At 54.8% G+C, this 23,671-nt stretch overlaps 1 protein-coding gene across 3 annotated transcripts in view; it reads right to left on the bottom strand.

Annotated features, from left to right (window-relative positions):
* PEMT (phosphatidylethanolamine N-methyltransferase) overlaps positions 1 to 20,134 on the bottom strand; it is a 77,829-nt gene extending 57,695 nt beyond the window's left edge. The window contains exons 1-2 of one of the 3 annotated variants that reach the window (XM_012664996.1): positions 19,987 to 20,134; positions 7,277 to 7,384 (exon numbers count right to left, since the gene is read on the bottom strand). In XM_012664996.1, coding sequence (XP_012520450.1) covers positions 7,277 to 7,369 — 93 coding nt within the window. In that variant the 5' untranslated portion in view covers positions 7,370 to 7,384; positions 19,987 to 20,134. Of the gene's footprint in view, positions 1 to 7,276; positions 7,385 to 12,436; positions 12,643 to 18,946; positions 18,996 to 19,986 lie in introns of those variants that run through there. The other 2 variants (XM_012664997.1, XM_012664995.1) reach the window with 2 other exon arrangements.
* Between the last annotated feature and the right edge of the window lie 3,537 nt (positions 20,135 to 23,671).

Raw genomic sequence — 23,671 nt, 5'->3', positions numbered from 1 at the left:
CCTCCTCCACACCTCCGACCCCTCCCCCCCCACCTGTTACCTGGATATGTTCACTCTCTCCTGCAACTCCTCTCGAGCTGTGAGCTTTATTATTAACCAAATGCTGTTTTCCTGTTTCACGCTAATGTCCCATCTGACCTTACTAACCCACTTCCAGGAGGGGAGGGTAACGTCCCCATACAGGGCCACCCCAGAGCCAGGACTCGGAAAAGCAAGGAGATCCCAGCGTTTCAGAGCTGGGACCGACCTCGGCTGCTCATCCTCACTTTACGGGTGGGGAAAGCAAGGCCCAGACGGGGTGCAAGTGACAGGGGAAGGGCAGGCCTGGTTGATCCCGGCAGCACCTGCAAGGTCCGCCTTCCCAGCACCTGGTGGGGGTCCATTGGGGCGGGGACAGCAAGTGCACACTAACAAGGTAGGCGGGGGCAGCAGCCACAGGTGGGGCAAGGAGGTGACCAGGACAGTACAGGGGTGGTGGTGGCTGTGCAGAGGAGCACTCACACTCCGTCCTCCCCACTGTCACCTCCTCCTCCCTCCTGTCACCTCCTCCTCCCTCCCTGTCACCTCCTCCTCCCTCCTGTCACCTCCTCCTCCCTCCCTGTCACCTCCTCCCTCCCTGTCACCTCCTCCCTCCCTTGTCACCTCCTCCTCCCTCCTGTCACCTCCTCCTCCCTCCCTGTCACCTCCTCCTCCCTCCTGTCACTTCCTCCTCCCTCCCTGTCACCTCCTCCTCCCTCCTGTCACCTCCTCCTCCCTCCTGTCACCTCCTCTTCTCTCCCTGTCACCTCCTCCTCCCTCCTGTCACCTCCTCTTCTCTCCCTGTCACCTCCTCCTCCCTCCTGTCACCTCCTCCTCCTCCCTCCTGTCACCTCCTCTTCTCTCCCTGTCACCTCCTCCTCCCTCCTGTCACCTCCTCTTCTCTCCCTGTCACCTCCTTCTCCCTCCTGTCACCTCCTCCTCCTCCTCCCTCCTGTCACCTCCTCTTCTCTCCCTGTCACCTCCTTCTCCCTCCTGTCACCTCCTCCTCCTCTCTCCTGTCACCTCCTCTTCCCTCCCTATGACCTCCTCCTCCTCCTGTCACCTCCTCTTCCCTCCCTATGACCTCCTCCTCCCTCCTGTCACCTCCTCCTCCGGTCACCTCCTCCCTGTCACCTCCTCCCTCCCTGTCACCTCCTCTTCCCTTCTTGTCACCTCCTCCTCTCTCCTGTCACCTCCTCTTCCCTCCCTATGACCTCCTCCTCTCTCCTGTCACCTCCTCCTCCCTCCCTGTCACCTCCTCCCCCTCCTGGGAGCCAGGAACAGCACACTTCACCTTGCCCACAGCACCACCTACCATCCAGCCACCCTAGGGCTCCCTCCAAAGCCACTGCCACCAGCCAAGGGGCTCTGGGTACCAGCAGGTCAAACATCCCCTGCTGTGGCAAGCCCAGGCCCAGCGCAGAGAGCAGACTTCCAACTCCCAGAAGTGAAAGGCCACCTCTTCCCCAACTAGCTCTCCGGACAAGGGTGACCAACCATCCTGGTCTGCCCAGGACTGAGGTGGCTTCTGGGGATGCAGGACTCTGAGGTTAAAAGTCCCTGGCTAATGGACAGGCCAGTGTCCTGACACAGACACAGGGTGTCCTCAGCAGGGCCGGGGAAGGGGCTGTGGTCTGGCTGGGCAGTGAGGGCTGGGACGCCTGTCAGCAGCTGACCCCTCAAACACCTTCCCCCCGCACGTACACAGGCAGGAGCTGCCTGGGCACCAATGGCAACCCCACCCTCAGAGCCAGAGAGGTCTCAGGCGGGAGCACTGTGGGAGGGGCTCAGAGGGGAGGGGCTACCACGGGCCCTGAGGATGGGCAGAGGGTCTCCCAGAGCAAAGGCCTGGGCGTGAGGGCGGGGCACCGGAGGACAGCAGGAAGCCGCCGGCTGCGCCGGACTTAGAAGGGGCAAAGGTCCCTGGGAAGCTCCCTCCCAAGGCTGGAGGACCCTGGCTTGTCCCCTTCACACCTGCTGTGCTAGCAGGATTCCCAACAGCACCCTTCGCTCTCACAGGGTCCAGCGAGGCAGGTAAATCAGGCACAGAGCAGTCTCCCTAGAAATCCTTCTAGGTCAGCCATGGTGCCCAGACGCACTGGTACGTTTCCAGCAGCTTTGACGTCTGTTACAAGCAATTGGTCTTCGATAAGAGTTAAGAAAAAAAAACACATGCACACTTTGCTTTGTAAACAACAGCAGAGTTCAAGGCTCTGTTCTGACGCCACCCACGTGGGAGAGCCGGCACAGGGAGCTCCGGGAGCGGGGGTGCCAGGAATCTCGGAGCCTGCTACAAATGACGTTATGCTTTACTTCCCTGCCATTCCTTTTACTTTCGCAAAGTCAGGTGCGCATACGCGCATGTCACAGGTGGAGCTGAGCCTTGACCACTGATGCCACGGCAGAAAACTGGTCAAGAGCTGAGTCAGCCTTCATGCAGCCCGTCAACGCTGCCTGGACGCCCGTCTCCGCCAGCCATGGTGCTGGTCCAGGCACTGACGGGCATCCAGGCGGCAGCTGCTACCCAGAGCACATCACGAGCCAGGGCTGGGGATACAGGAGTGAAGCAGGTACCACTTCAACGCTTTAGGAACACTCCGTCTAAGGGGACAGCAAGGGGCAAACAGTGGCTGTACCCCTCAGGGGAAACACACAGTGGCCACTCAGACCACCTGGGCTACTGTGCCCCTTGGGGGACATCTAGCAATGTCTGGAGGCAGCTCAGACCACCTGGGCCTGGGGTACTACTGACACCTAGTGGGCAGGGGCCATGGATGTTCTGGGCATCGTGTAGTGCACAGGATGGCCCCAGGTGTCAGCAGCCCTGACCCAGAGAGGGCAGGTGGGGAAGGGCCTGATGAGGCGACAGTGGAGCCCCGGACAAGAGGCCAGATCACCCAGAGAAGGGCCAGGCCCGGGGATGACCAACGGTGTGGGTGAGAGGACGCCTGCCAGGAGGGCCTCCAGGGCCAGGCAAAGAGTGTCCACCCTCTCCTGGAAGACGAGGGGCGTCTGAGCACAACCAGAGTGTAGCAGCCCCTGGGCTGGCTGCAGAGGGGCAGCAGGGAGTCTGGCTGCAGGCGGCTCTGGCTGATGAGGAGGGTCTGAAGGCCAGGTGGGGTCTGCAAGAGTAGAGACGGGGCAGAGGAGAGGAGGGACTCAAGGCTGCAGGGCTGGCCCTGGACCTCTTCTCTGGCCCTTAGAGAGGTAGCCTCCTTCAGGGAGATGGGGAAGGAACAGCAAATCAGTGAGCCCTTGGCCCAGGACCCCCAGGCAGGGCCACAGTGCCTGGACCCACACTCCCAAAGCTCTGGGGCTTCCAGGCCACAGACCCATGTCAGTCCCTCTGTAGCACCTTGGTCTTCGCATCCTGAGCCTTATCACAGTTTTCATTACAAACGTGTCTGTGCTCCAGGGGGACAGAGACCATTCTCCGGCTTTCCAAGGACACGCACGATGCCGGCGCACAGTGGGTCTCGGTGAGTTCCAGTCCAGCAGATGGACAACAGGCAGAGGAAAGGAACTCACAAGACCAGCAGAAGAGGGCCGGAAAAGCATCGTAGCGTGCAGGGAGGCCGCTTTCAAGGAAGAGCAGGTGTTGGCCCTATGAAACTCCCCCAGAGACCCAACAAGAGAAGGCCGGAAAGCCTCCCTGGGGCAGAGCAAGGAAGAGCAGGGCTCTAACAGAGAGGAGGAGAAGCAGGAGCCTGGGAGGGGACAGGAGAGAGAAGGATGGTCCTCCCTTGGATGCCGCATGTCAGCCAATGGCCACGCCCTCTCGGGGGTCACTCAGCACCCCCACGCACAGGCCATGCCGCTCTTGGCTCTTCCTGACCGCTCCTCTCAAGCAAGCCACCTTGGGCATCGAATGCTGTGCCGCCCCTGCCTCCTCTCCTCTGATCTCAGCGCAGCAACCTTGAAAACCTGACTCAGATCCAGATGGTGCTCAGAGTCCATAAAGGCCCCCCACAGCCCGCACAGCCTACAACACCAGCCCCAGCCACCTCTCCGTCCTGCCCTCCCCTCTCGCTCTGCCAATCTCCAGCCTGTGGCTGTTCCTTGAAATCGCAGAGGATACTCTCACCCCAGGACTTTTGCACTGGCTTTTCCTCTGACTAGAATGCTCTTCCCAGATACCTGAGCGCCCCTCCCGCGTGAGGGTCAGGTTTCTGGTCAAAGGTTGCCCATCAGAGAGTCCTTCCCTGACTACCCTTCCCATCTGCCCCCACCTCCTTATCACTTGGTGCTACATGTGTTCACTTACTGCCCCTCCTGGAGTCCTACTGCATGAGGGCCAGGGCCGTGTGCCCCAGCGCTGGGACGGTGCCTGCACACAGTAGGCCCTCAAAAAATACTTGAAGAATGAATGAATGGACGGCTTCAAGCCCCAGAGGAGACATTAGCAGAATCTGCTGTGAAGATGCATTGAAATATCGCGTGGACTGCACTCAGCACCACACCTGGGCATAGTCAGTGCCGCCAGGCACAGTCGGCCCCTCCTGTTGCAGGCTCTACGTCTGCCATTCGACCAACTGTGGGTTGAAAATGTTCAGGGAAAAACAATAAAAAATAACACAAATAAGAAAAAAATACAGCATAACAACAATTTACATAGAATTTGCATTGTTTTGAGTATTATAAGTGATCTAGAAATGATTTAAAGCATACAGAAGGGTGTGCGTAGATTATGTGCAAATACTATACTATTTTATATCAGGGACTTGAGCATTCGAAGATTTTGGTGTCTTTAGGGGTCCTGGGACCAATCCCCCACAGATACTGAGGGACAAGTGCATTGGCAATTATTAAAATGGAATAAATGTTCTTCAAGTGCTTCCATGGTGCAGCCTCAGTTTGGGCTTCCTGTGTCCCCGCATCACAGAGCCAGCTCAGGACCCCCAGCTCCTCCCGCCCCCACACGCCCACCCCAGCCAGCAGCCCACTGAGCCGCAACGAGTTTCCGTAACTTTTCTCCTTCTGAAATGACTTTGAAGAGTCTGCTCTCTCCCCTACTAATGACCACAACCTGTTCCAGTGAATAATTGTTTCAAAATGAGACCAATCAAAAACTTATGACCATGAAAAAAAAAAAACTCTATGACAAACACACAGACGCAAGCTGCCTGTCTCCCAAATCTTATTGCATCTCAACCAGTTTTGGAAGTGTCTGTGGGCCACGGCCAGGCTTAATGAACTGCACAAAAACACTGTTGGAAGGGCCAGTGGGAAATGACCCAAGGGGGCTTGTGCATAAATAAAATGTCCCCAGGACCCCAGTGCTGGGAGACCCTTGGGCACTTGAACGACTGCCGGCCAGGCCAGGCCTGAAGGGAGCAGAGGACGGGATCCAGCCAGCTGTGGGGGCCCGGTGGAGAGGCCTGTGGACAGTAGAGGGCACGGCACACCCAATACCCCCAGGGTCAACACCGTGAGCTCTTCCAGCAGGAATCTGCGGCCTTTTCGATACCCTGTACTCCTTCCTGTGGCTGCCATAATAAACCACCACAAACTTGGTGGCTTCAAACAACAGAAATGTATTCTCTCACACAGTTCTGGTGAACAGGAATCCAAAATCCATATCACTGGGCCAAAATAAGACATGGGCAGGGCCGCACCCCCCATAAGCCCTGGGGAGACTGCTCCTTGCCTCTTCCAGCCTCTGGTGGCTGCTGGCCTGCCTTGGCTTGTGGCCTCGTCACTCCAGCCTCTGCCTCCGGGGTCACATGGCCACCTCCTCTGTGTTGTCAAATCTCCCCTTCTTGTAAGGATGGGTGTGACGGCATTCGGGGCCCTCCTGGATCATCCAGGGCCCTTCCCAGCGCAAGCTCCTTGGCTCCATCACGCCTGCGGAGGCCCTTCCGAGTGTGTGCCGTACACGGGAACCTTCGCAGGTGCCAGGGACCAGGATGTGGGCATCTTCAGGGCCATTCTTCAGCCTCCCGCACACCACACCCTCTTTACCCTTCACCGTCTCATACCTCTGGCGTGCAGGTTGTGTGCAGAGACACAGTGGGAGGGGAGGTGCACAGGCCGGGCAGTGGGGAGCGCTCTAGGAGAGCGTGAGGAAAGCCCCGGATGCTGCCCTAGCTGGCCGTGTCAGGGGCTCAGGGCCGGCTCAGGCCATCGTGGCTGAGAGCATAGGTGCTTCCCAGCCGGGCCGCACACCTGGCGGCCAGGGCTTCTGTGAGGGGAGTGTCAGGAGGCCTGTGCTTGCACACACAACCTCCCTCTTTGCAGGCCCCTCCTCTGTAGGCCACCGCTGCCTCCATCCTCGGAGCAGGCCAGGACAGCAGGGATGGCACATTCTTTGGCATGTGGCCTCTTTGAGATGAGCGGGCCCACTCCCACCCACCACCTCTCTCCCCAGATGGAGAAAAGACCCAAGTCATAAACCAGATGAAAGACATGTTCTGTTCTGCCCTGGACCAAGGGCTCGCCTTAAATAAAAACAGGCTGCAGCTATCTGTTGCTGACGCTAATCTTGGCCGTATTCTGCAGATCAGCCTGAAGGGTGCTCACGGGGCATCCGGGACTCTGCATCAGCACGCCCAGTGCCAGCAGCCTGCAGCCTCCCCCGCCCAAGAGAGGGCCTGGCAGAGCAGCCAGAACCCCAGGAGCGCCACCGCCCCAGACCAAGGCCGCAGTGGGCGCCGACAGCCTCCCACACCTTCCTCAAAGGGCCCAGAGCCCACTTCCCATGCAGCCCACCCACCCCACGAGCGCAGGCCACCAAGTGTCCCCTGGCACCCATCAACGAGCTGGTGCCACTCTGGTTTCTCTTGTTTTCCCAATTCCTGTCAGCTTGTTCCTGCTACCAGCACAGCTCAGGGGTGAGCAAGCTGCTTTGCAGGAAGCTTCATGTGGGAAAAATAATGATGTTTGTGGCACACACTTGGGGGGATTCACAAGCAAATGGCTTGACTGTGTGATGTGGCAGAGAGGGAAGAGAGCCTCCGTTCCTGGGCAATGTATTTCACGCGCGAGAAGACGCGTGTGAGCAACGGGGGTGGGGGCGGCTTTCTACTGCAGGCTCCAGTGACCAGCCCGCGTCCTGGACCATCCTGACATCAGCCCCGGGCAGCCCAGGGAGAGGACAGAGGAGTCTAGTACTCCATGCCAGCCAGCGGCAGATGCAGGAGGGAAGAACGGAGTTGCCTGTCTCTCTGGCCCGCAGTGGTGGCGACTCCCTACACATGGGACTCACCTGGTAGTGGGATACCCCCCGCTGCAGGACGGAGTCTCGTGCGAAGGCACTTACCACGTTCCAGTAGAGCGGATTGAAAGCAATGGTGAGGACGGCCACCAGAAAGCTGGAATCTGAGGGGTCCACGTAGCCCAGCAGCCAGGTCATAACGCAGAGGTCAGCCTGCGGGGACAGTGCCAGCGTCAGCGGGAGGCCCACCCAGAGAGAGCCAGGACCTCAAGCCCGCAGAACTTGGACACAAAGTTACCCTCTGGGAACACACCAGGAGGCTCGGGAACACACAAGTCAGCAAAGGTTACTATAGTGTAATCTCATAAAACGGAAGATAAAAAGCCGAAAGCTAATCAGCTGTGTCGTGCCCTGTCGGGAGGGTGGCGGGGCCGGCGGCCACAGAAGTAAATGTGCGTGGACGCTGGCCAAGGAAATCAGAGCCTCTGAAGATGGACACTCAGTACCCACAAAGGGAGAGACACCAAACCTGGATGTGACTGGGACCCTCCAGGATGGGGGCTCCCGAAAGCCCCAGAGAACAGACGTGAAGACATGTTCAGCCCCAGTAATGAGGTCAAAGCAAACTAAAACCATGGTGCAGTGCCTCTCCTCACCCCAGCCTGCCACGGGACGAGCCTGAGCCAAAGGGGTGTGCGCCCACCCGCCAGCCACGCCACCCGCTCCCGACAGCTGGCAAGACAACGATCAGGAGCACTGAGAGACAACCTCGGTGGCCGGAACTGAAGACTGGAGAAAGCCAGCGTGGCCGTGCCTGCGGCAGCCCAGCTACAGAAGCTGAAAGGACTAGAGACCCACATTCGACGACGCGTCTCCTTCGCAAACACATAACCTCCGAGTGAAAAGAACAAGCTGCAGGACTCACAGCCTACACAATAAATTTTTAGAAAATAATGCAAAACAATGTAGTACTTAACATTCTTTCTGTGTGTGCACTTTAATGCACCAAATTCATGACATTTGCTGCCTCTAGAGTAGGGTTTCTCGACCTGGGCACTGTTGACATTTGGGGCCAGATTACTGACTGGGTGGAGGCCCGGGGCTGCCTTGGGTATTTCAGGACCTTCAGCAGCACCCCGGCCTCCTCCACCCCAGCATAACAACCAAAGATGTCTCCAGATGCTCCCAAATGTCCCCTGGGAGCAAAATTCCCTGCAGTGAGACCCTCCACTCTAAAGGCAGAGAGGACAGAACAAGAAGACACTTTCAACATTGATTTCTTTCTTTAAAACAGGAGAGCCGCCCCTGATGAATTCGGGTGGTAAGTCTTTGTATTCTGCTCTAAATTTTTCTTTATTTTCCATTTCAGAAAGTTTTTTTTATAAATTGCTCATAAAGTGCACTGAAAAGTATTACAGTGTCCCTCCACATGCAATTCAAAATAAAAATAATACTAAATTGTAAAATAAACGTAACGTCCATCAGAGCTGTGATCTTTCCCCTGAGGCCTACTTTGACGGTGTGTTTTGTTTTGTTTCCTTTGGGGACATAGTAAATTCTTTCAAGGAGTGCTTCTGTCTCCCACTTTTTGGGAAGGGGGTGGGGAGGAAAGAGCTCCAGATCTGTCCGAGGGTCACTCAGCCCAGCCGGTCTTATCTTCTGTTGACAATAACCCTTATTGAGCTTCTCCTGCTTGCAAGGCCCTGTCCACTGACAGGCTGGTGGGGGGAGGGAGGGAAAGTTGTGGGCAGCAGACCATAGCCAACTGGAAGTCTTCACTCATACCTCCCCCTCCTCCCCGTTTCCCACTCAACTCCGGCCCTCAACCCCCAGACAAAACTTCACCAAGCCCGAGCCCCTCCCTATCTCATTCCAATTGTCCAATCAGCCCATTGTCCTACTGGTCATTCCTCCTTGTACATAACTACTTAATCCACTCCCTCCCCCAGGGCATAACAAAGGACCTCATGGTCTCCTGCCTTTGGACTTCCCCCCAGAGCCCTCTCCATGGAACCTCACCTGCCTGCTGCCTTGCATCCCAGGACTCACCTACTCACGGCTCCCCCAGCCCAGCACTCAAAAGTCAGGGGGAGTCACACATGCTTCAGAGGGCAGACCTTCCACAGCCTGGTGGTTGCTCACCTATCTCCCTTTCTGTTCCATCCCAATCACCCACGTGGACCCTTTCACTTTGGCTTCTACATGTGTCTGAAATACACTCTCTCCCTCTGCACCCCACTAGCAAACTCCTACTCATCCCTCAAAACCCATCTGGAGCACCTCCTCTACCATTCCCAACAGCAACCTCGCCTGTGTCCTTACTGCACGCCCACAGCAATTACCTGGTTATCTGTCCCTGTCTCATGACAGGTCCTTCAGGCTAGGGACCATTTTTTAGTTGATCATTTTGTCTCCAGTGCCCACCCCCACTGCCTGGCACAAAAAGTAAATGTTGGCTAAGTGAACAGTGGCCCTCATTTCATCATGAGTAAAACTTGAGGGCTAAAGGTTGTCTCTAAGGCACTCTCCACTCAGATACCCTATGCTCCTGGGACTCTGGTCTCCTCCAATCTGGCTTTGGAAAGGGGCAGGAAATTGCCAAAGCGGCCCTGTAGGGATTCTGCAAGCAGGTAGGTGGCCAGGCAGCCGGCAACGACCAACAGATCCCCCTGGACACAGGGGCATGGCCTCTTGCAAGGTCACAGGGCCCAGATTCACCAGCTGCCCGGATGCTGTGCTTCATAAATATTTATTTTCAGAGCACCTTTTAGGTGGAGAAATCAAGCAATGTTCTACGAGCATTGGCAGGTGGTGGGATGACCGACCTGGGAGAGGACAGGGCTTCCCAAGGTTCCTAAGAACCACAGGGACTGAAGCTATTTGAGGCAGAGGTCAGTCTCCGGGCCCTGTCAGTGTGAAGGCCCTGGCTAAGACCTATATGTCCCTGGGGTATGCAGCTGGGTGGAAGGTGTGTCAGGGACTAGAAGGAGTCTATCAGCCCCTCCCTTGCAGACACCGCATTCCTCACGGAGCCACTCCACACACCAGGAAGCCCCATCGGCTGGCCCCCCCGCAGCTCCCACAAAAGGACGACTGGGGCCTTGACATCCTCCTATAAGACCCGGACCTGCCCCCCTGAATTATCACAGACACAGGAGCTCACAGCCAGCAAGCCGTGACCATGTGCTCACTTTTAAAACAACAATTCCCACGGAAATTATACGGCAACTCTACAGACAAGGATTTTACTATTGGCCAGAACGCCCTTCCAAGGGGAGTTCTGTAGGAGGCCGCCATTTTTCTATGCCAGGATCCCCTATTCCCATGTTCTCCTGCCCTTCCCCGCAGTAAGGCGCTGTGTTGGCGGTGATCAAAACACACCCGAGAGTGAGCGTCTGCAGTCGGCTGCGGCCCGCTTCTCACTAAGCAGAGAGAAGAAAAGTAAATGTCTTCTCTCCTGAGAGCCTCCCACGAACCCTGCCATGGGGCAGACGCTGCCATCATCACCACCTTTGTCCTACAGGGTTCCAACCCTCAAAGAGTTGATGCTGCCTCTCCAGGGGCTCCTTGGGGACTCTGCCATTCCCAGGCACTGGGGGCCTGTGCCCAGCTTCTCAGTCTCCACATTGGCGGCTTCTCAGTCTCCGTAGGAGACCCGGTGGAGCCAGCATGAGGGTGACCAACTCCCGGGTGTGCCTGACATCCCCTGGGCAAGCCCTCAGTCCCAGACAGCCCGGTCTGTGCCCTAGGCACTGTGCACCCCGCCCCAGGCTAGCAGGACCCTGAGCCAAAGAGGGAGGACGTAAGTCACGGAGCAGATTCCCACCAGCTGGGGAAACAGAAGCACAAAGGCTGTGGCCAGCAAATCAGCCAGCCGAAGGGGAGTGGCCTGAGAAGCAAGGTGGGGGCCCTGCTGGGAAGGGGCCCATTTTGAGGGGGAGGGCAACATCCCGGCCCCACTGGAGTCTGGGTATGCCGGCCAGCCTGAGCAAGCCTCAGACTCCCCAGCTTATACCTAAGGTCAGTGCAGGGGCTGCATTTCCCACACGTAAATGATACCAAAGTGCTGAAAGATCTGCAGAGGGAACTCTCTCCTACTTACCCATGGCCCTGGGGAAAACTCTGCCCTGTGCAATCTTTAAGAGACTGTAAAGAATTCAACTCAATGCCATTCACCAAATGCTAAGCATCCACTAAGGAGGGCCTTGCTCCAGGGGGTCTAAGACAAACAAAATGACCCGCCTGAGGGCTTCATGACTGTCAGTTGCCAAGTGAGCACACACCTCATCTCTTGCAATCCTCTCAGCTACCCAAAAGAAAAGTCCTATTGTTAGCCTACTTTGCAAATAAGAGCAAAGCTTCCAGACCCCAGTCAGAGACGAGCAGAGCCTGCCTTAGCCAGCCCAGCCCTCCCTGACTCTGACACAAAGCCCCATGGCAAGTGGACCTCAGGAAGACCCTGGACCCTGCCCCAGCAGACATGGATAAAATCAGTGCCTCTGGGTCCTGAACACTCCCAAGGAGACCAGTGACGAGAACAAGAAATAAGCCCCTTTCACCTTTTGCGGGAGCCAAGGTGAAGGAGGGAAACTGAGGCACTGAAAGATTAACCAACTGACACTGGCAGGTACTGACATCCACCTGGATCTCCCAGTTAGGACTGAACTGGTCAAAACTAGGACTTGGCCCCATCATCCCTCCTCCAACCAGGTCCCAGTGCCCTTGGTCAGCCTGTCTTGGGGAGGGCAATGTCGGGCGGGCAGTCTCCACCAGGTAACCCGCATCTCCTTGAGGAGGATTTGGGTTGCCTGGAGAGGCGCCTGCTTAGCAGGAAAGAATGACGAATGGTTCGGCATGGAACGCCAGGCAGCAGAGGGGAGCCCCTCCCGGCTCCCTCCTCCCCACCTAAGAGACATGAAGGTCCCTTCCTGAGTGCTGTCACTTTCTAAAACTCGCTCAGAAGGGCGGACCTCCCTCCTGAAATTGGATCAGCAGAAAAGAAACAAAGATCCAAGTCAGATGTGAGCAGACAGCTCCTGAGGGCTCACGCGTGGCTCTGCCTCCCAGTGTCAGATCACCTCAATCGCCCCACACACCTGTGGGCTGCCTCGGCTAAAGGGAGGTCCCCGACTCCCCCAACCCCAGCCTCATTCAAGCGGCAGAAGTCGGCTTTCTGCTACCCAGTAATTCTAGGAATGGAATCCCCCTCCAAGGTTACAGGCTGCCGAGGCCTCAGAATTTGACTAAAGGAGAGGAGCTACCCACCACATCCAGGAGGAAATGTCCACTGAGCACCAGGAACAACTTGGGTCACGCAGGTCACCGGTGAATGGGCTCAGCTACTGGCACTCCATAGAGTCAATAAGGAAGAACCTCATAGCAACTTAAGTTCACTGGGGGACGAGGGGACTCTTGGGAGCGACGTTCTGTTGTTAGGGAATGAACTGCAGCAGGTCAACAGGACCCAGGGTACATGTCACATTGTGACACCCAAACAAACAGCAGGCCTGACACCTGGACAAACAGCAGGCCTGGAGAGGCAAAGTTACATCGATCGCAAGCCACATATCACACACATCAAAGAGCAGGAGGAAGAGGGGCTAGAGGGTGCTGGCCTCAATCCGGACCCACCACCACTACAAAATGTGCCTTGGCATCACAGCCCCCTGCCTCTCCCAGAGCTGCACTCATGCCCTGGCATCGTCAGCTGAATGCGGGCAACATTCACTTTGGGCAAACTTGGCTCTAACTATTAGCGCCTCATGCCTGGCACACAGACACAGAACAAATGTGCCAGATCTTCTTCCTCTAAGAATTTCATTCTCTGGTAGAAGTGAAGGAAGATGTTTCACATTAAGGCAGCCTCCCCACCCCATTTTTTCTACACTGAGGGCCACCTGGCTTGGAAGGACCCTGGGTTCTTTTGGCAGCCACCGTCTGGGCTGGGGCAGAGCTTCACCACCCCTGGAAGTGACCACGGCAAGTCTCCCGTGACCAGTCTGAGCCCAGGTTTCCCTCCAGTGGGATGGGGGTAATGAGACCGACCACCAGTGTTATCTTCCGGACAGAGGAGAGGCCAGGTGTAAAAGTGCAGGGTGCACGGGGTGTTCTGGCGCTGAGGCTGTCTGTCCCTTCACTCTGCTTGCTTAACGTCAACTAATAAAGACCCAGGTCGCCTCTCTCCCTCTCTGGAGGAGCCCTCCAGAGAAGACACGCATCCCAAAAAAAAGAGCCAGAGAGGAGACACTGACCCTAATGCTGGAATTGGAGGCCAAGCAAGGCCTGGACAGCAGAGACCATCTTAGAATGGCACAGGGTGACAGTGATCTCTAATACAACTGACAATGGCAGACAATTCCTAGAAGGAAACATTGCTTTGAAGTGTTCCTAAATCCCATAGCAAAACAAATGGCCAACAGCTACTCGAGTTCCCCAAACCCATAACTCCTTTCAGGAAGGTGAAGACACTCATTCATTCATTCTTGAGTCAGCACGTGTGTCCCGGGCCACATGCAGGAAGCTGGGATGGCTCGTGTGCTCCCTCACTGGTGGGCATGGGGCCCATGGTGGGACCCGCTTTCCTCCACCGGGAGTTACCCCTCTCGTTCCCCTGCTCGGTCCTGGGTGTCACGCCCCTTTTCTGTACTTTCACCTTTCAGGGCCCAGGACAAAGCCTGCTAGGTCGCTGCTGCTGCATATACTGATCTGAACGCACAGTGCGTGTAGCAGACAGCAGTGACAGTAAGCTGGCCGACCTTCGCCCTGGCATGGGCAGAGTGGGCATGCAACAAGTCTTAAAAGAACAAAAAGCACACAAAGTACGTTTTCCAACCGCCACAGAATTAAAACCAGAATCAATAACAGAAAGATATCCATTAAAGAATATGTACATAGGTCAAGCAGGAAGGCTCAAGGGAAATTGAAAAATATTTTGAACTGAATGAAAATGAGAATACAACACATCAAAAATTGTGGGATTCTGGCAAGGCAGAGCTAAGGGGGAAATAGCTTATATCAGTGACGAAGAAAAGTCTCAAATCAGTAATATAAGCTTTGCCCTCAGAAAGAGGAGTAAATTAAACCCAAAGCAGGCCAAGAGGAAAAAATAAAAGATAAGAGCAAAAATCAATCAAATTAAAAAAAAAAAATCACACCTAAAGCTGGTTATGGGGGGCGGGGGTGTTTCAATGAAATTGATAAACCTCTAGCCACACAGACCAAGAAAAAGAGAGAAGACACAATTACCAATTCCAGAAATAAAAGAGGGGACCTCCCTACTGACCTCACAAACATTAAAATTATAAGGGGACACTGTGAACAAGCTACACCCACAAATTCGATAACTTAGATGAAATGGACCATCCTTGTAAGACACAAACTACCACAATCCATTCAAGAAGAAATAGTTCTATATCTATTAAAGGAACCTTCCAAAAAAGGAATGCTCCAGACTCTGATGGTTTCACTGTATGAATTCTACCAAGCATTAAGGGAAAAAGAATACCAGTTCCACGCAATCTCTTCCAGAATACAGAAGAGGAGGGGGGGAACACTTCCCAACTCACTTTATGAGGCCAGCATTACCTTAACACTAAAAGCAGACAAAGACGATACAAGAAAAGAAAAGTGCAAACCAATATTCCCCATAAATAAAGCCATAAAAATCCAAATCCAGAAACATATACAAAGGAGAATACATCAGGATCAAGTAGGGGTCACCCCAGGAATTCAGAGCCGGTTCAACATTCAAAACATCAATATAATTCACCCTATTAACAACCAAAGGAGGAAAAACCGCATCATCGTCTCAACAGAAGCAGAGGAAACAGGATCCCAGAGTTTGCGTCTTGCCCAAGGTTACCACGAGCCTCAGCCCTGGTCAGTCTTGACGGAGTCAAAAATTACGGAAGACAAAACTGAGGTCCTTGAAAACATCACAAAACAAGTTATCTCATATAATGACCTGGTGTTTATTTTAACTGGGGTGATAAAATTGAAAGATTTCTAAAAACAATTTTGAGTAGCAGGCAAACATCCTTCCCTGAAAGGCAGTTCAGACACCCCACACCTGCCATTGGGGTTTCACCTCCAGTGGTTTACTGCCCACATTGCACGTGGGGACTGTGCAACCAGGGAGACCTGCCCCCTACCCGGTCTCTCAGCTTCCTTAACACAGGGGCTTTGCCGCTTGCAGACACCCTCAGGTGAGCTGCCCTTGACAATTAATAATGCATCTCTCCACCCTCATCTCATCCTGGTCTTCGCCACAGCCCCGTTACTACCCCTACTCTACACACCAGGAAACTGAAACACACTTCTTGACACTTACACCGAGTTAGTGACTTCACTGCCCATATGCTCACCTGAGCAGGTGAGTCCCTGTGGAAAAGGGACCTGATATCTGGGCTTGAAAGGGGCCCACATGGACTGTCCCCTTGCTCTGGGGACCTCAGTGTGCTCTGCCAGCCTGGGTGCTCCAAGAAGCCAGCAACCCCAGTGGGGCCGCCTTCTGAATCCTGGAGGTGCCCCTGCTTGTGGACAGCAAGTCACAGGCCCTGTGCCCATCCACCTGCCGGCCAGCTTGCTTCACGCAGCTGCCCGGTTGAGAAGTGAGAATCCCATGGCAGGGAGGACACAGAGAGGCAAGAAGGGCCTTGGGCAACCAGGCTACAGCAGGCACACTCCTCGTCCCGATGGGTCATGTTTTTAAATTACAAACAAAACCAAGATTCCATACCAGCTGAAGCGGGCCCGGAAGAGAGCTGGTTGAGGGCATGGCACCCAGCAGTGGCACTGTTCAGTACTATGTGGCAGCCACTAGCCACAGGTGGCTCTCAAGGGCTTGGAGTGCCACGGGATGAAATGATTGCTCCGATGCATGTTTTTTTGTTTTTTTTTTTTTTGAGATAGAGTCTCACTGCGTTGCTCGGGCTAGAGTGCCTTGGCGTCATCCTAGCTCACAGCAACCTCAAACTCCTGGGCTCAAGCGATCCTTCTGCCTCAGCCTCCCGAGTAGCTGGGACTACAGGCATGTGCCACCATGCCCGGCTAATTTTTTCTATATATTTTTAGTTGTCCGATTAATTTCTTTCTATTTTTAGTAGAGACGGGGTCTCACTCTTGCCCAGGCTGGTTTCGAACTCCTGAGCTCAAACAATCCGCCTGCCTCGGCCTCCCAGAGTGCTAGGATTACAGGTGTGAGCCACCGTGCCCGGCCCCGATGCATGTTTTGATAACAATAAAATATATTGTTAAAATTATTTTTTATGTTTCTTTTCTATTTTCCATTTCTTTTTACTAAGTTAATGTGGCCAATAGAAAAGTTTAAATTACATATGTGACACATGATGTTTCTATTGGACAACACAGGGTTAGCACCCTGAAATCCTGCAACTCAGATGCCCACGGAGTGAAGAAAAACCTTGAAACTCAGGCCAGGGACTGACATATTTTAAAACCAGAAACTTTGACAAAGGAGGGAGGAGAGCTCTCGCATAAGACCAACACATAATACTGAATGCTGTTGATTTTTTTTTGTTCTTTTTTTTTGTTTTTTTGTTTTTTAAGAAAAATTCCTTGGCAACAGGAAGCTTAACTGTTACCAACAAGGGCAGCAGTAGAAAAACAGAATGTTCGTCAATGAGGGTCACCCTGACCTGGCCCCCAGCTCCAGCTCTCTCCAGCTGCACGGCCCCTTCAAGCTCTGGAGGGAAAGGAGAAAGAGCAAGGAAAGCCCTGCCCACACCCCCTCAGTCTTCCCCTGCCCACTGGCTGAGGCTCTCACTCTTGCTTCTGGGGCTGGAACACAGGCCTTGCTTCGATTGCCTTCAGGCAGGCCCCCTAGCTGGGTCTGGGAGGGTTGGGGGACACTACACCTTGCATTCTGTCCTGTGGCTCCAAGCTCCTTCACCCGAGTTAAGGGTGACCCACCCTTCCACAGGGAATCTCTCCTCCAGAAAGCGTCTGCCCCTAAGCCAGGCCTGGCATTCCAAGTGCCCTTTCCACCTGTGATTCGCTGTGGTGGAAAACATGATCCACAGCCCTGCCACTGACCATATGAGTCCAGAGATGCTCCAGTGGCCTTTGCCTGTATGTCCTCCAGGGGCAGCCCTGGGGCTGGTGGTAACCTACTATGTTGATTTGCATAGTTACCATGGATAGGTTCGCGTGCTGAAAACGCGGGAGCGTACACACAAGACCCATCACTCCTCTGACTAGATATTGTACCTCAGTGACAAGTTTACTAAAATAAGAATAGTCTTCCCCTCTTCTCCTGCATGCCCATCCACGTCAACTGTCCTGCACTCCCTTGGGGCAGCTGCCAGCCTTCTCTTCTTGTCCCCCTCAAGGCCTGTGCACTGGGGAATCTTGCCCCACCGGTTCATCATTTTCAGGTCCCAGGTCACCTCCCTCAGAGTGCGGAAACACCTTATTGAGATTTCAATCCCACCTGTCCACCAGTTACTATCTAAAACAATGACAGGCGTTATCTCCTTCAGAGAACTTTCTGTTTCCAGGCCTATTGTCTCCCTCACCAGATGAAAGCTCAGTGAGAGGAGACCCTTAACTGTCCTGACACCAGGACTGTATCAGTGAATGAATAAATGCAACCATGAGTAAGGAATGAAGGCAATGGATGAAATAGATACATCTTCCTGGCTCCATGAAAAGCAGGTGATGAAAAGGTGGACAAAGAATCTAAGCAGGAGCCTGGATACAGGGGAGAGTGCAGGAAAGAGGAAAATCCATGGGAAGTTTGGGTCTCAGGAGAAGCCGGGAAAGGTAAACCATGGCCTATGGCTTTGTAGAGGGAGAGCCTCAGCGGGCAGGCCAGGTCCCGAGCCACGGGCCCACCCCACCAGCCGACCCAGGCAGGGTCCAGCCACGCTCTAGAGCGGCCTCCCGCCCGCTGGGGGATGGACTGGAGCAGGGGCCCGAGGGTTCCCACACGTGCACACGCTCTCCACCCACACAACACACTCCCCAACCCGTGTGCGCGGCCTCCTCCACCTCGCACATGCTCGGTCACACTCACACTCCCGGACACACACTGTCAGAGCAATTCTGACCCACACCATCCCAGAGACTCACATGTGAGACCCCAGACACACACAATCTCAGAGACTCACACACTCTCACAGGCGCACGCGGGCGCACACACGCAAGCCGAGGCTTACACACCGGCCGACACACGCCGCCCCGCCCCTCACCACGCCCCGCCCCGTTGCCTGGTAACGGGTGGCCCCGCCCACCCGTCGTTGGAGGCGGTGCCGGCCCGCACACCCGGCCAGCTTTCCCCATCCCGCTCCGGGTTTCCGCAGCTGCCTGGCGCGAGCAGTACCTGCCTGAAGTCAATATTGCCGAGGCCTCCGCAGCAGTCGGGCCCCGCCGCCGAGCTGCTCATAGGCTCGGCTCCACGGACCCCAGATCCTTTCACCCGGGGGGCCGCCTCAGGAGGGACCACGCGGGGCCCTAGTGCAGCCGCTAGCCCCCGGAACCCACCCCATAGCGCCGGGGAAGCGCCGCCGGCCGGGGCGCTTTCCCGGGACCCCAACTTCTCCCGGCCTTCTGGGAAATGTAGTTCCCCGTCCCCGAGAAGTGCCTCTTTTCTGGGGCTCGCGACGGCGTCTGGAGGAACCGAGAACTACAAGTCCCAGTATCGCTGGCGGCAGAGCCAGCCGGTTCCAAGGCGATCATGCGGCAGTGTCCCCTTAGGTCCGGCCTCCCTCCCTGTCCTTTTGGTCCCCGATCCCTACACCCGGCCTTCCAACTGACCTGGCGTCCCTGTCCTTGGCTGGTGGCGGTGGGGCTAGAGGCCGGCGGCCGCGGGTATAGATATAAGTAGCTTCCCGCGCAGCCCCCTGCGGACTTGGACTTTGGCCCAGGCCACACACAGCTGTGGCCCCCCGCCCCCTTCTGAAATTCGCTTTCGCCTGGAGGCGGTGCAGGCGAGGCACAGCCCGCAGCCTCCCGCCCCCGCCGCCCCCAGGATGTTTCGCTCAGCCAGAGACCCTTCCTCCCCTCACTGGTTCCTTCATTCATTCTCTCATTCACTCGCGAATATTTGCTGAACACGTCTGTGTGTTGAGGGGTCTGCAGGCAGCGACACAAAGTCCCTGCCCTCACTGCCTCCTAACGGAGACAAAAGACAAGATGTGAATAAAAGGTTTTAATTTGGATAAGTATTATGATAGAAAAAACTGGGGACTAGGTCAGATGGTAGCCGGGATACTGCCTTAGATGTTCAGGGGAGGTGCCAGACGTGCCAAGCGTGGAGGCAGGGCAGACTAGGAAGAAAGAGGAATGGCATGTGCAAAAAGGCCAGGAGACAGGACAGCCGTGAAGTTGCTTCAGGAATTGAGAAAAGACTAGTGAGCTGTGGAGTAGTGACACAGGAGCAAGTGGGAGGGAAGAGTTTAGGTAATTGGGTCCCAAGAAAACCCCTTTGTAGCCAGGTGTTACATAATATGGAGAATTAGACACAAAGGGCCCACGATGTGCTCAGTCACCCAGCCTGCTGGGGGCCCGGGTAGGACTTCTGCAACATCAGCTGCTTACTGATTGGAGTGGCCCACTTCTCTCTACCTTGGCATGCAGCACCTACCAGTATTGAGCAGTTACTGGGCAGCCACTGTTTGCTCAGTGACTGCTTTACAGATAGTCCCAGTCTTCACAATATCCGTAGAATGGGACGGGCAGACCAAGGAGACAGGCAGGATGGATGCTGGCTTTGGAGCATGCACTAGCTCTGTGACTGAGTGCGTTTTCCTCAAAAATAAATACATGCCAGTAAAACTCATTGCCCCAGAACTTACCCATGGGAAGTGACCAACAGGGCTGGGTAGACAGGCTTAAAGACTAGTTCTCTGACTGACCACTGTCACAAGTCTCAGGAGCCTTTCCTGGCTCAGCGTGTCCAGTCAGAGCCTGTTGGAGTCAGAACCATTTCTGGGGAGCCTCCCAGTGGGAGGGCTCCTAGCAAGCATTACCTTCTACCCCTACCACGTGTCCACTTCACCAAAGCCCCGGTGTTCTGCTGACCTACCTGGTCACTCCTGTTGTTTCATTAAGCCAAGAAAATGAAGTTTTGTGTTTGCTTTATCTGGGAACAAAGAAAGGCAAACATCAGAGGTCACACCAGAACCGATGCAATCCACCCCTAACTTACCCCACCCCCTGCCACTGTCCTTCTGTGAAAAACAAACACCCTACCCAGAAGCCAGAGTTGCAGCTTGAAACCATTTGGATCAAAAACCTCCTGCCAAAGATACTTTGGGTCAAAAGTCCCTGCCTGGGCCATTCGGGAGCTCCCAGGTCTGAGAGTTTGCAGGGAAACCATCCAGGCCAAACTCCCTCACTGGAATATTCCTTCTGCAGCACCCCTGGCAAATGGAAGTCGCTCTGCTAGTTTTGCCACCTCTTGAGGTGGCCTGCTCCACTGTTGGACAAGGGTGTTTATTCATGACACCCGCTGACCCAAAGTCACCCTTCCCTAAGCTTTAACAAGTAGAACTTCTTTCTACCCTGAGGGTTATCTCTCTTTGCCCCTTGATAACTCTTCAGATATGAGAAGCCATTTATCACGGAACATCTCCCAGTCTGCTCCAGGGCAAACCTCCAGATGGCCTCTCTGGGCTTTGCCTCCACTCCCCGCCCCCAGTACGGAATCAGGCTGTGTCAGCTCCCAGCAACCACTAAGATGGCCTTTTACTACTAAAATTAACATTTGCTTATTGGGTGACATTGGGTAAAACCTAAACCTTTCCCTACTCTGAATCTATTTTTTGTTCATAAAACGGGTTAATAATATCTCTTGAGTGAGGCTGTTTGAGGATTATAGGTAATATCTCGCACAAAAATGCCCAGCATGCGGTGGGTTCTGAGGAAGCATTTGTTTCCCTTCTTTCTGTGCAATTGAGATGCCGAGATTAAGATCACACTTGTGGACACTCTGCGGAGACTTGGGACCAGCCTGGCACTTGGGGCCAGGATAGCTGGGTTTTGGCTCAGGGGCCTGTGAAGTTCCCAGGAGGAGAAGATGGGGTGAGAAGGGGCCAGGATGGGCGGCCAGAGCTGCTGTCCAGACGGCATGCACTGCAGGGCATCAGAAACGCTGCTGTCATTGGAAGTTCTTTAAAACTAGGAGGGTAGTTAGGGGCCATGGCCCCAATGCCCAGAGCCCCCTGGCTAGATGCAAGCCTGGTTGCCCTCATATTGCCCATGGTGGGCCCAGGAACGAGAGAGTGGCAGGTTCAGCAAGAGCCAGGGTAGGAGCAGGGCAGGGCAGAGCAGAGGGCATTAGGAGATGGTTGCCCTGACGATGAGTTCCCTCCCCACTTCCTTCCACCCTGGCCTTTGGAAGAAATCTTTTCCCCATGATCTCCCATTTTCTGGCCAGAGAACACAGGAATGAAGTCGCCTGAACCCCATCCGCCATAGCCTCAGCCAGCCTGGAAAACACCAGCAAGGACATCGGTGCTGGCAGGCCCTCTCTGCCCCCTCAGCATCCACAGTGCACAGCCCCTGCCTTCCTGCTGGCCCCCTTGCTGCTCCTGGGACACCCCAGGCACACCCTCACCTCAGGGCCTTTGCACCTGCCATTCTGCTGACTGGGATGCTCTTCCCAAAGGTTTCCTCCCACCTCCTTCCCTTGCCCTTGGGGCTCTGCCAAGGTACCATGCTGACCCTCTACCACACTTGCTCCATGCCCTTCCCAACTGTATTTCTCCCCACAGATAAGGATCACCATTTAACAAATGTATTTACTGTGCTTATGTATTCTCTGTAGTGTCAGTCCCCTCCCTCTACCCTCCCCACCAACACCCCCGCCCCCTGCAGAATGGAGCTTCTTGAAGGCAGAAATTTTTTTTTTTTCCAGAGACAGGGTCTTGCTCTGTTGCCTACTCTGGATTCAAATTCCTGGGTTCAAGCGATCCTCCCACCTCAGCTCCCCGAGTACTGAGATTACAGGAGCGTGCCACCGCAGTCGGCTTAAGGCAGGGACTTCCGTGTGTTTGTCCACAACTCTCTCCCAGGCAGCTGGCACGTGCCTGGCACAAGCAGGGGCTCAGTAAACAATGGACAGATGAATACTGTAGTTCTGCCACTCCCAAGCTGGGTGACCTTGGGAAAGTCACTTTTCTGGGCCTCTGTGGAATGGAGAGGGTGACCGAGTCTACCATGCAAATAAGAGATCAAACCCACCTCTGGAGATTGAAGTCCCTGCTCCACCACTTCCTGGCTGTGTGGCCTTGGGAGAGTGACTTACCCTCTCTGACTCTCAGAGTAGAAAAGAAAATCCTAACCGTGAAAGAACGATAGCTAATCTGTCTGAGCTCTCGCAGGCTGCAGGGCCTGAGCTCAGTGCTTTAGGAGCACCATTTTCTTTACGCCTCACAACAGCCCTGTGAGGTAGGGAGTGTGAGTCGGGCTTTGCAGACGAGGAAACGGACTCCTTGAAAGCAACTCATCCACAGTCACACAGCGGAGGAAGGGGTGGGCTGACCCCTGCCGCCCCAGGCAAGCCTGGCCTTCCATGCTGCTCCCTGGGCCTAGATGGGGTCCCAGAGAAGCCCAGCTCCAGCTCCGGCACCTGCTCATCTGGTGCTCAGAGGGCATCGCGTGCCCGCCCTCTCCCCTGCAGCTTCTCACCACGCCCACCTTCAAGGCCCAGTCCAGTCCTTGCTTCTCTGCAAAGCCTGACTGCTCCTCTAAGGATGAAGGCAGAACATTCCTCCTCACCGCGCCCCCAAGGTCCTGCATGGCCCAGGCCCGGCCCACCCTAGCAGCCCCTCTCGCCCTCTCCGCTCTAGCCACGCTGGCCCTTTGCAGTTCCTTCCAGCCACAAGGCCTTTCCACATCCCGTTGCCCCTGCCAGGCTTCTCTGCCCTTCTCTTCTTGGAGAGCAAGGACAGTCTCTCTGTGGTCTGCTTTGCCCACCGCCATGTCTCCCATGGCACCTGGTGCACACCTGGCGCCCGTAAGACACTCGGTGGATATTTGCTGAATGAATGAATGAGGCCGAAACTGAGTTTTAGTCCAGTGAATTATCCTTCAGAAATGGAGGCAAAGTAAAGGTATCTTCAGACAAACAAAGGCTAAGAGAATTTATCACCAGCAAACCCAGCCTGAAAAGAAATACCGTGGGGGGGTCAGCAGGCAGCAGGAAAATGATCCCAAGTGGAAGCCCGGGAGCATAGGAAGGAATGAAAAAGGCACATGCGTAGGTCAGTCTAAATGAATGTTAGGTGTTTGTAACAGTAAAATTATCTTGTGGAGTTTAAAATATTTATCTTAGTAACTGAGAGAAAGGCAGGAGAAAATCAGTAAGGCTATAGATTTGAACAACATTGCCGACATCCGCCCAACTCTGCTCCAGAACACACCTCCTTCTCCAGTTCACACGGAACATCTGCCAGAGCAGACCTTGTGCTGGGGGCATAAAGCCAATCTCGACGCATTTCAAAGGACTGAAATCATAGTTTACTCTCTTAAACACAG

This window comes from Propithecus coquereli, unplaced genomic scaffold (genome assembly GCF_000956105.1).
Source record: "Propithecus coquereli isolate 6110/MARCELLA unplaced genomic scaffold, Pcoq_1.0 Scaffold946, whole genome shotgun sequence".
Lineage (NCBI taxonomy): Eukaryota > Metazoa > Chordata > Mammalia > Primates > Indriidae > Propithecus > Propithecus coquereli.
Note: the sequence above shows the minus strand (reverse complement) of the source record. Positions and strands in the feature narration are given on the sequence as shown.